The 12,840-nt window shown below is 41.0% G+C and overlaps 1 protein-coding gene across 2 annotated transcripts in view; it reads right to left on the reverse strand.

Moving 5' to 3' along the window:
• Nucleotides 1-12,840, reverse strand: part of LOC140394069 (uncharacterized) — a 405,190-nt gene that overhangs the window by 219,312 nt on the left and 173,038 nt on the right. For both annotated transcript variants that reach the window (XM_072480880.1, XM_072480881.1), the window contains exons 34-35: nucleotides 8,207-8,331; nucleotides 4,157-4,322 (exon numbers count right to left, since the gene is read on the reverse strand). In XM_072480880.1, the coding sequence (XP_072336981.1) occupies nucleotides 4,157-4,322; nucleotides 8,207-8,331 (291 nt within the window). The remainder of the gene's footprint in view (nucleotides 1-4,156; nucleotides 4,323-8,206; nucleotides 8,332-12,840) is intronic.

The following is a 12,840-nucleotide window of genomic DNA, read 5'->3' on the forward strand; positions in this document are numbered from 1 at the left end:
ATAGAGGATAGCTGGCTTGTAATTAAACAATGATTATTGAGATATAATCCACCAAGAACTAATTGGACTAAAATTACTGTTTGTCTGCAAAAGAGTCCGGAAGATGTATTAGATTATGAACCAAGATTTATGAAAATATGGGCAGAGCACTCAGGAACGAAGTTGCCAGGCCAACTGGACTTGTGGAATGACAGTACACTTGAACCATTAAAATCTGCATTCCTTGCTGGTTTAAAAATAGATGTGGCCAATGCATTGAAACTAGTGCTTCCTGGTTGGGACCAAGGGGGAAAAACATACACAGCGTTAGTAACTCGATGTACTCAAATTGATGGAGATTTACATTCTAAAATCCATGTTTTTCAAACAGAGACGCAACCTAAAGGAGTAGCAGTTCAATCAGTAAAAAAATGGCACGTACAATTCAAATGCTTCTCGAGAATCAAAAATTGCAAGAGGAAAATGTTATTTTTGTGGAAAGGATGGACAGTGGGCTAGCTCATGCTAAGCTAGATTACAAGATCGACAAGGACAGTATGTGCCTTTAAATTCTGCCCCCATTCCCAATTCCACACCTACATATTATCCACAATTTCCACCATTCCAGTCTAATTCTTCCTCAGCTGACTGGGAGGAATGTAAGAGATCACCACCACACTGTTGGAGTTCAAAATATATAGGAAAATAAATTGGAGCATAGCTTGTATTTCAGCAGGTAATTAATTGATTTTTAAATTGCCCAGAAACTTGGGTGTTAAATTATTCAATATATGGTTTAAATGTTGATTTATAGGAACTCAATGACGGCAGTTAAAAGCAGGAATGATTGACTGTTTGAACTTTACGAGCAAATGAATACGTGGATGTTATAGTCATGTTATCGTTAAGGTTTATATGTATGTGTGTGAATGATGTTCATGTGTCTTTTCAAGTGTTGGATTGATCTTGAATCAAAACTTCTTGTCAGGTTCAAAAAATAATAAATATTCCTAACACAACTGACTCAAGAAGAAAGATAGGAAAATTCTGACACTGAGTGTAAAGTCGCGATTGTTAAAATAAACGGGTCCCTTAGAGGTTGTAATGTAATGACGTCCAGTTGAAAACCTTTACTCCGCCCCTTTTTCAAAAAAGCAGAGAATTCACAGAGATGAGCAGGAATTTCTTCAGCTAGAGGGTGGTGAATGTGTGGAACTCTTTGCCACAGAAGGCTGTGGAGGTCAATTCACTGAGTGTCTTTAAGACAGAGGTAGATAGGTTCTTGATTAAAAAGGGGATCGGGGTTATGGGGAGAAGGTAGGAAAATGGGGATGAGAAAATATCAGCCATGATTGAATGGCGGAGCAGACTCGATGGGCCAAGTGGCCTAATTCTGCTCCTATGTCTTATGGTCTAACCTTTACCTGCTAACAGCTGAAAATGTATTTATATTTCTACAGGAATTGGGAATTACAAATTTTAAGTTTGAATTGTCAGATATGTTTCGGTTAATTAACCAATTTTGCCCCAAGCAGAATGGATTTTTGTGTTTTACTTTACAGGTAATTGCAAGTGGAACTTGATTTGCAGTTAGCTGGTGTCTATGGACATAAGGGCAAAGCCTTTTGCAGAAGAAGAGATTCTATAATTTAAGACAAAGAAGAGATGAACTGGACATTAATGAAAAAAATCTTGAAAGCCAATAACACTGTTGTTTGAATTTGGGACAATTCTGGGATGTAGACAGAAAATGGAATTTAGCAAGCTACCTCAAAAAACAAGATGTAATTCAAGACAAAGAACAAGCAATCAAAATATTACTGCCTGGAATCAAATGGAAATGTTTGATTTCTGTTTTAAACAAACAAAAATATTTTATTGGACTGCAAGATTTCTCCAGGGCTCATAGTTGGGATAGGGATTAAGTAATTGAGGGTGGACAATTGAGACAGGAAATTAAAACAGGAAATGGAATATTCAATGGAATATTTCAATCTGGCATTAATACAAAGGGGACAGTTAGAGGAGGCTAGTAAATTGATAAACATTCTCTTGGTAATGCTTGTGTCCTTGTCTATGCTTTTATTTAAGAGAACAAGGTTTGATACTCTGGCCACCATGGAGAGAGAAGCAACAACTTTGAGATCTTTTGATAAGATCACAAAAAGGTTCAAGAATGCCCCTATGACATTAGGGGCACTGTGTGAGTGTGCAGATGAATTACGTGGGAAGTGACTAATTGGCAGGCTTGCCATTATGCACTTAAGAGCAGGCCCCATGCATGCACGCTGCTTGACAAACAACATGGCCGGAAATGGTCAATGGGGCCAACAGAGTGAAACAACATCATTAAGTGATCAAGGCACTGACACATATTCCACAGAGAAACTGACTTTAAAATAATTGGGATAGAATCAAACACACTGATACCTGTCGAAATGAGCACAATTGAAGTGACAGGGTAAATTATTTGGCTAAGAACAAGTAAGGGCCTAGTAGCAAGTAAACCTGGTGAGGAATACCCACAAGATGGATCCAGACAATTTAGAGAGCTGGAGAGTATTTAAAGTCCATGCATGATATTTTGAATGATATTTGAGTGAGATGATTTGCAAATGTCAGAGAGAAAAGGATATCAAAACTGGAATGAGAAAAAAACAAAGAAGTATCCTCTTTCTCCCCCATTTTCTGATTGATCCAGAGTAATAATTGGAGGCGTTAGTTCTTAAGAACCGTGGTTCTGAATTTATCGTCCCTTGCTTGTTCTTACATTTACAGAAAGATTTTTTCTGTACTGTACCAGCTGGGCTTTGAAAATGTTGTTGCATTATTTGTAAAATGTGGTAAAACTCTCATAAAAATATATATTTAAAAAAACTGCAGAAATATGAAACTGAAGATGATGAGGCTGGTAAGCAATAACAAATGGAATTCTGGTCAGTTTCTTAACACATCCCAACCTGAAAAACAAGTCAAAGCTGACCAACAGCTTTGAAAAATGCAACCAAAGCACCCAAATGCTGACAACTCAAACAACAGCCTTGAATAAAAAGCATTCTAACAAGTTGGTCACAGGATTGAGAAGTACAATATCAATATTTGCATATATCACCAAATTGGGGGTATGGGTAACACTGAGGGAAGACTGTTAGAAAACGCCATTGACAAACTTGCTAAGAGCATATGGACTTTAACATTAACATGAGTTGGCACATTTTGTTGGAAAGAATAAGGAGGTCATGTACTTCTTGGAAAATCAGGCTAAATAGGGAAGATGTCAAAAGGATCTGCGTTTTCCATATAAATCACCAGAAGTAACAGTGCAGGCTATTAAGGCCATCCCAAAAGCATACAAGCACTGGAGAATTATTTTAGAGCAATAGAATTGAGAAGCAGAGTTCTGTTAAACTTTTATGGAACTGCATTAGACCACACTTGTTCTGGTGTCCAAATTCATTTCTAATCAGGATCATTTCTGAAGTGCAAAAATAATTCACAAGGATGATGTCAACACAGCGGTTACACCTATCAGGAAATACTGACCAGACCAAAATTCTTTTTCGAGAGAAGAGGAGACTCAGGAGTGCCCTGATAGAGGTTTTAAGATTATGAAATGGTTTGATGAGAGCGGTAGAGAAAATATTTCTAATTGAAAGGGATACCAAAACCATGTGCTAAGATATTCGTAAATAATTCCAACAGGGAGTTTAGGGGGAAGCTTTTGACCCAAAAAGGCTGTAACTGCAACTTATTCAGGTGAGCTCTACATGTAAGTAAACTCAATCAGATGCGCTTCGTCAATAAACTATCTTGGCTCAAATTGAGCAGTCAACATCAATCACAGGATTAAATATGAATAACTGAATATACAATGTTAACTACTTGATGTGAACCACCTCAGCCTGCATTAAGTTATGGAAGTAATTGGTGTTAATAACTTTGAAAATACTAGAGACTTCAACAAAATAATCAAAATGTCTGAAAGCTAAAATAATGACAATAAAACATTTTCACTCAAAATTTTAGTGCAGCCCTATTTCAAGCTTAATAAAATGGATTTCCAATTTTAAAATAAAGTTCCTTAATCTTGAATGATAACAGTCTCTTCTTCCATATTAGTATAAGTAAGACAGACTCATTCAAAATGTATTTGTTGCAAAGATTCTTTTCTATTTACCTTATGGCCTTCATCACTCGGAAATGATGCACTGCTCGTTTCGTTGAATGGAGAGATACGCCCACAGACTTCATTTATCTTTTCAATTACATCCAGAATTTCTTGCTCATTCAAGGACTTAAATGCATCAGTGGTATGAATAAAGCAAAGAAGAGAATTTGGCAAACTGCAAAAGAGTCAGTTATTGATCAAGTTAGTTTGTCTTTAAGAACACTGATGCGCCACACTCCTACCAAGGGTGTAAAAGATGTACAACAACTATAATCAAGTTATTAGCAGTAAATATGTGTTAAGATAGAGGTGAATTGATGTAGACATCATTTATTATTGTGAAGCCCCACTGACACAGATTGAACTCTTCGATGGACGAAAAGGTCAATACTCACATTATACAATGCCACCTGTAACTATTTAAATAAATCCTGGAAGTGAACAATGAAACATTCCTATGAAATAGTGTTCCCAGAATCTGTTAATTTGTGTGCATCATCTTATTGACAGCTGCCACATAAAAATATAAGAAACAGAACAGGAGCAGGAGTGAACCACATGACCCATTGAGCCTGATGCGGCATTCAATATGATCATGGCTGATCTTGGATTTCAACTCCACCTTCCAGCTGCTCCCCCCAATTCCCTGAGAGACCAAAGATTTGTCTATCCCAGCCTTAAATGGTTGAGCATCCACAGCCCTCTGGGTAGAAAATTCGAAAATTCACAACACTTTGAATGAAGTGATTTCTCTGCATCTCAGTTCAAAACTATTGGCCCCTTATGCTGAGACTGTGCCTTTGTGTTTTAGATTCCCCTACTAAAGGAAACAATCTCTCAGTGTCCACCCTGTTTCTCTCCATTTGTCATTTGGTTCTGGGGATTTTCAGATTTTAGTCTCTTAAGTTTTTCCATACTTTATCTCTGCTGATATCAATTTCCTTAATTTCCTCACTCTTTCTAGCTCATAGATTATCGGCTATTTCTGTTTTGGAACTTGTGTCTTCCACTGTGAAGAATCTCCTCTCTCCCCTTATTCCCCATGATATTTTTTCCTGCCTCTGCTTCTGAGTGGTCAATGTTACTTTAGCTACTCTCTTCCTTTTTATATACTTATATATCTCACAGACTCTTTTTATGTTACTGGCTCATGATGTGGAGCACTGCCAACAGTGTGGGTTCAATTCCTGTACTTGCTGAGGTTGTTCATGAGGGCCCTCTCCTCAACCTTTCCCCTTGCCTGAGGTATGGTAATCCTCAGGTTAAATCGCCGCCAGTCAGCTCTCTCTCAAAAGGAGAGAGCAGTCTCTCGTCCTCTGGGACTGTGGCGACATTTACATTTAGTCTCATGCCTTTTCCATCTTTATCAGCTTTCTGATGGCCCTTTGCTGCTTTCTAAAACACTCCCTGTCAACAGACTTGCTGCTGTTTTTTTTAGAACATTGTAAGTCTCTTTTTAAATCAAATGCGATCCTTAACTTCCTGAGTGAGCCACGGATGGGTCCTTCTTGATGAATTTTTATTCTTCAATGGCACATACTTTTGTTGTACAATTTGAATTGTTCCTTTAAATACTTCCCACTTTTCATTTACCTCCATACCTTTTAGTCTGGCTACCCAATTAACTGTAGCCAGTTCTTTCCTTGTACCAATGTAATTGGCTTTGTTAATTTTATGATTTTTGTTTGTAATTAGACTACATCACTTTTAAACTTAACATGGATTTGAGTGTTATTATGGTCAGCATTTCCAATTAAGGTGCAATTTAGCATGGCCAATCCACCTAACCTGCACATCTTTGGGTTGTGGGGGTGAAATCCAAGCAGACACGGGGAGAATGTGCAAACTCCACGTGGACAGTGACCCAGGGACGGGATTCGAAACTGGTCCTCAGCGCTGCAGTCCCAGTGCTAACCACTGCGCCACCATGCTGCCCTACCCCACCTCATTTGCCATTCTGTCTGACTTTCTGAAATATTGTGTACCCTGGAATATTTATTTTCCAACCTTAATCACCTTGTAACCCCATTTCTGTAAACGTTGATTCGATCTAAATAAATAGGGCTGGATTCTCCGTCCCACTAGCCCCATTTTCCGGCACGGCGTGCCCCCGCCGGCAGCGGGATTCTCCGTTCCCACAGCCGGCCAATGGGGTTCCTCATTGTGGGCCACCCCACACCGTCGGGAAATGCACGGGTGTGGGTGCGCTGCTGGCGGGAGGAGGATCCCGCCGACGGATAATTCCGAGGTAACCTCCAATTGTGCCACTAATTTATCTATCTTATTTCAGGTGTTTTATGCGTTCAGATAAAGGGCAGCACAGTGGCTAGCACTTCTGCCTCATAGCGCCAGGGACCCGGGATCAATTCGGACCTTGGGTGACTGCCTTTCTCCACATATCTCTGTGGGTTTCCTCTGGGTGCTCTGGTTTCCTCTCACAGTCAAAATATGTGCAAGTTAGGTGAATTGACCATGATAAATCGCCGATCCGTGTCCAAAGGTTAGGTGAGTTTACAGGGATAGGGCGGATGAGTGGGCCTAGGTAGGATGCTGTTTCAGAGGGTCGGTGCAGACTTGATGGGCCGAATGGCCTCTGTATGCACTGTAGGGATTCAATGGGAGAAAACCTTTAATTTCATTTATTTTTACTTCTATTCCCTACAATGCTTATTCACTGATGAACACTTTTTGTTAATCTCTCTGACCCTGCCTGTCCTACTCTACTTGTCTTTACCCACATCACTCTCCTGCTCTGATATCTTGAACTTTCCCTTTGAATTCCTCAGCCTCCCTCCACCCAAGCCTTCTCCACCCCCGGTTAGTTTAACAGAGTTAAACTGTTAGTGCATAGGTTAGCCTCAGATTAAATACAAAAGGGATATAATGTTCTTAAAAGCCCTGAAGCAAAATGCAAAGAATGCAGTTTAGATGGAATCTCCTCTTATTTTCCTTTCTATGGCAAAAATCAAGATCGTATTCACTCCTCTATGAATTAGTTATGCTAATGCATTGATCAAGTAGCGGATTAACTCAAAGATTGTGGGTCAAAAATTAATTCACAAATTCGATGGAGTTAGACAGTATTGGTCAGGTAAGTAAAAATGATTCCCCAAACTAAATTCAATTGGGTGAATTTATCATCAGCAAAAAAAAACTTCCATCAGTCATTATCAGGAAAATTAAAAAAACAATAACTTTTAACATAACTTTTCTTACTTACTTCGATGTAATATAGACTCCAAGGATTGAACTAACAACTTCAGCAAAATTACAAATTACAGATAACACTGAATAATACTACACAGGTTATTCAACCCATTGTGCATATGGTAACTCTTAAAAAAAGCTATCCAATTAATCTCACTCCCCACTCTTCCCCATAGCCTGCAATATTTGCCTTTTCACATATATATCCAATTCCTTTTTGAAAGATACCACAGAATCTGCTTCCATTACCATTTCAGATCCTAATTAAAGGAATTTTAAAAAATCTCCTCTTCCCACTCCCCCCATTGAAAACTCTGTGTTCCTTGTTTACTTATCTGCCAGTGGAAGCCATTTCCTTCTACTTTGTTGAAACCCATCATAATTTCAAATACCTCCATTAAACTTCCCTTAGCCATCTCTAGATTCTCCACATAACCCAAGTCCCATTCCACTCCATTTTAGTAAGTCTCATCTGCACTCTCTTCAAGAAGGTTTGAAGTTGTAATGTGTTCAAAATCCAACTTTTTTTACACTCTGGACAAGAGGGAGGCACAGTGGCACAGTGGTTAGCACTGTTGCTTCACAGCATCTGGGTCCCAGGTTCGATTCCCGGCTTGGATCACTTCTGGGCCGAGTCTGCATATTCTCCCCATGTCTGCGTGGGTTTCCTCTGGGTGCTCCGGTTTCCTCCCACAAGTCCCGAAAGAAGTGCTGTTCGGTGAATAAGACATTCTGAATTCTCCCGGACAGGTGCCAGAGTGTGGCGACTATGGGATTTTCACAGTAACTTCATTGCAGTATTAATGTAAGCCTACTTGTGACATTAATAAAAATTATTATCACCCAACATACCTTGGAACATTAAGATCAGGTTTGTTTTTCAACAACAAGTTAACAAAGAAACTTGAGATTTCAGTGGATAACTTCAGTTTTACCAATAGAGCCTGGTTTTCACGGTTTTCTATGAACTCTTGAAGCTGTATAAAATTTAAGATAAGTTACTCATCCAATAATGCACTATTTTTATTCTAACATGAAAATATAGAATATTTGTTACTACAGTAGCACAGAACAAAAATTACGACTGTCATCAATGAAGTTACACAGGGGATCATCCCATGTGATGAAATATGTTTCACTTTCAATTGTATTAACTTTGGGACTTTGAACAATTTGCTGTGGTTTCCTATTGCTACCTATGATATGCTACCTATTCCTATGATTATCAGACATCGTGGGGGCGATTCTCCGATATTGAAGCCAAGTGTTCGCCCCGTCGTGAAACGCCAGGAACAGGGCCCGGACATGAACTATTCTGGCCCCCACAGGGGGCCAGCACGGCACTGGAGCGGTTCATGCCGCTCAAGCCTCCTTATGGGCGCGTGCCAACCCGCGCATGCGCAGTTGGGCCGCACCATCCTGCGCATGCGCGGGAAACTTCTTACGCGCGCCGGCCCCGACCCAACATGGGTTCGGTGTTCAGAGGCCGGCCGCACCGGAAAGTAGGCTCGGCGAGGGAGAGGCCGGCCCGCCGATCGGTGGGCCCCGATTGCGGGCCAGACCCTATCGGAGGCCCCTCCCCCCACATGCCGCCCCCCGAGCGTTCCCGCAGAGTTCCCGCCGGCAACGACCAGGGGTGAACGGCGCCGGCGGGACTCTGTCGTATCGGGGCGGCCGTTCGGCCTATCTGGGCTGGAGAATCGGCGGCCCCGCCAATTCCGGCGGCCCATGGCCAGCGCCGTACCAAATCTGCCGGCGCCTCAGATAATCGCGCACCGGCGTCGGGGCGTCATGGCGCGGTTGCAGCGATTCTCCGGCCTGGCGCAGGTCTCGGAGAATCGCCCCCTGTATTTCCTAATGCATCAGAGCAAAGATTATAGAGGAAAGTTGGTCCAGAGCTTTAGAATGCAGAGTGCAATTATCATAATATCAAGCAGGTTACTTAGCAAACACGGAGTATAAACATACTCGACACATGCATGCAATTATAAAGTTGAAAGCAAGGTTTATGATTAGAAAGAAATACCCTCTCCCAGCATACTCTAGATTAGGACATCCTGTATGTAACCACTTTGCCAACAAAGACAACTGATCTAGGGTGTAAGACATACTGCAGGGTCAAGATTGATGATGTATATCATATAATGCAGACTCAGAGAAATATATTTTGGGAATTATTGTTAGATATATTTTCAGATGTATACTGTTGGATACAGGATTCAAAATATACAGGGTGGCAGATGAATTTGCCCTTGAAAATCCCCCCAAATCTGAGGAAAATACATTCACGGGGTGTGACCCATAAGAAGGAAGCTGGTCCTGTATGTAAAAGAGGCAGAGTCTGTGAGTAGGTACTCCTCCAATCCCAGGTTCTGCCTCTACCAAGTTCATGACTCCAGTCCCTCCAGTCAGAGGTTTCTTCTCTCCCACTCTTGCTGCTCCTCAAAACGCCGATTGGAGGAGCAGTAAGAGCAGAGAAAGAAATCCTGCGATTGGAAAGAGTTATTCTGGCCAGCTGCTGCAGCCATCAATTGCTTTTCAACAGCCTCTGGAATGCCAAGGGGAAGAAGCTGAAAATTAATGAAAAGGAAACCGTCTCCGCCAGTAGAAAGGTTGTAGAAGGCCTACCGTAGCCATCACTTATCCTGCAAGGCGAGTTCCCATTGGGGCCAAACCTAGGCTTGGTTGAGGGGTGGGGGTGATCCCTGGACGCGGAGTCAAGTCTTGACCAGTCTGGAGTGTGGGAGAGGATAATGCAGGGTGACAGGGGATCCTGCGGCAGTTGAGTAAGTGGGTGTAGGGAGAGATGGGGTTAGGGACATGTGTATGTAGACGAAGGACTGATTACAATGTTAACGTAACTATGAAGCAACATAGCTAAGAAGCTAAGTTAGTAATGTTTATTTGATATTTCACCTGAGAAAATGCTTTAAAATCATTCATTTAATTTTTATTTGTCATTTTTTCAACTGGAAACCCCTGTCCTAGTTCACCATTGACTAAATTGTAATTATTTAATGCCAACTGTGTTAGTTCAGGTGCTTTCATGACTCCAACATCTTACTCAATCTCCTAAAATGGTATTTATAAATTTGGATCATTAGAACTCCCTGACAACAGTAGAGTTTATATTAAGAAAAATAGCAAGAATCTGGCTCATCCTTAATATGGGTACAAACAACCACAATTAATGTTCACTTGGTGTATCCAATCCAATCTATGCCTCAGAATGGCACAATGGTCGTGCGAGGAGGTGCATTATTGCAAATGCACTAGTGAGAATTTACCAAAATTCACTAGACTCTGGGGTGGTCCCGGTGGATTGGAAATTAGCAAACGTGACATCACTGTTTAAAAAAGGAGGTAGGCAGAAAGCGGGTAATTATAGGCCAGTGAGCTTAACATCGGTAGTAGGGAAGATGCTGGAATCTATCATCAAGGAAGAAATACCAAGGCATCTGGATGGAAATTGTCCCATTGGGCAGACGCAGCATGGGTTCATAAAGGGCAGGTCGTGCCTAACTAATTGAGTGGAATGTTTTGAGGACATTACCAGTGCGGTAGATAACGGGGAGCCAATGGATGTGGTATATCTGGATTTCCAGAAAGCCTTTGACAAGGTGCCACACAATAGGTTGCTGCATAAGATAAAGATGCATGGCATTAAGGGGAAAGTAGTAGCATGGATAGAGGATTGGTTAATTAATAGAAAGCAAAGAGTGGGGATTAATGGGTGTTTCTCTGGTTGGCAATCAGTAGCTAGTGGTGTCCCTCAGGGATCAGTGTTGGGCCCACAATTGTTCACAATTTACATAGATGATTTGGAGTTGGGGACCAAGGGCAATGTGTCCAAGTTTGCAGACAACACTAAGATGAGTGGTAAAGCAAAAAGTGCAGAGGATACTGGAAGTCTGCAGAGGGATTTGGATAGGCTAAGTGAATGGGCAAGGGTCTGGCAGATGGAATACAATGCTGACAAATATGACGTTATCCATTTTGGTAGGAATAACAGCAAAAGGGATTATTATTTAAATGATCAAATATTAAAACATGCTGCTGTGCAGAGAGACCTGGGTGTGCTAGTGCATGAGTCGCAAAAGGTTGGTTTACAAGTGCAACAGGTGATTAAGAAGGCAAATGGAATTTTGTCCTTCATTGCTAGCGGGATGGTGTTTAAGACTATGGAGGTCATGCTGCAATTGTATAAGGTGTTAGTGAGGCCACACCTGGAGTATTGTGTTCAGTTTTGGTCTCCTTACTTGAGAAAGGACGTACTGGCACTGGAGGGTGTGCAGAGGAGATTCACTAGGTTAATCCCAGAGCTAAAGGGGTTGGATTACGAGGAGAGGTTGAGTAGACTGGGACTGTACTCGTTGCATTTAGAAGGATGAGGGGGGATCTTATAGAAACATATAAAATTATGAAGGGAATAGATAGGATAGATGCGGGCAGGTTGTTTCCACTGGCGGGTGAAAGCAGAACTAGGGGGCATAGCCTCAAAATAAAGGGAAGTAGATTTAAGACTGAGTTTAGGAGGAACTACTTCACCCAAAGGGTTGTGAATCTATGGAATTCCTTGCCCAGTGAAGCAGTAGAGGCTCCTTCATTAAATGTTTTTAAGATAAAGATAGATAGTTTTTTGAAGAATAAAGGGATTAAGGGTTATGGTGTTCAGGCCGGAAAGTGGAGCTGAGTCCACAAAAGATCAGCCATGATCCCTTTGAATGGCGGAGCAGGCGCGGGGGGCCAGATGGCCTACTCCTGCTCCTAGTTCTTATGTTCTTATTATCTCGGGAAAATCACCAAAATGTGAGGTACATGTGAATTAAATTATGCATTATGTGATAGTTGGTTTGGTGCTGCAGAATTAATTTGTCTGCATTCCCCTCGTTGTACAGATGGACCATGGGAAGTCAGTATCCTGACATGTTTGTTACCAGTCACTTTAGGCAAATCTATTGAGGATAAAGGAAATTAAAATTAGAAGAACTAAACCAAAGGATGCTAGAGAATGCTAATTGGTTGTCACTGATTTTTTAAAGGGGCTGCAGATGTGAGACATATTCCCAATAAGTTATCATCTGCCAAGTAGTTGGAATTTTCATTTTGGAAACAAAGTATAATCGACTTATTTACACAACTTAACCAAAACATCTTATTCATAGATTCCAAGTTAAAAGATTTAATGGTATAAATATATGTATATAATCTTTGGTATTTGTACTATCTTACCTCTCTAAAGAAGGAAACCCTAAAATTCAACACAAATACAGAAGGTATGTTAGTTCATGACTGCATTGTCTAATAGAGTGGTTAGTGCGAATGAAAAGGAGCTCCAGAAAATCAAACAGTAGGACTCGAGAATATATTCAAGAAGAACACTCAAATAAATTATTTTAACCCCAATATGTCCAATACTATAGAGAGGGGAACGATTGAATCAAGAGAAAGATTGGAGGATTGTGCAAAGGAAAGATCTCACACCA

The sequence above is a fragment of the Scyliorhinus torazame genome, chromosome 17 (assembly GCF_047496885.1).
Source record: "Scyliorhinus torazame isolate Kashiwa2021f chromosome 17, sScyTor2.1, whole genome shotgun sequence".
Classification (NCBI taxonomy): Eukaryota; Metazoa; Chordata; class Chondrichthyes; order Carcharhiniformes; family Scyliorhinidae; genus Scyliorhinus; species Scyliorhinus torazame.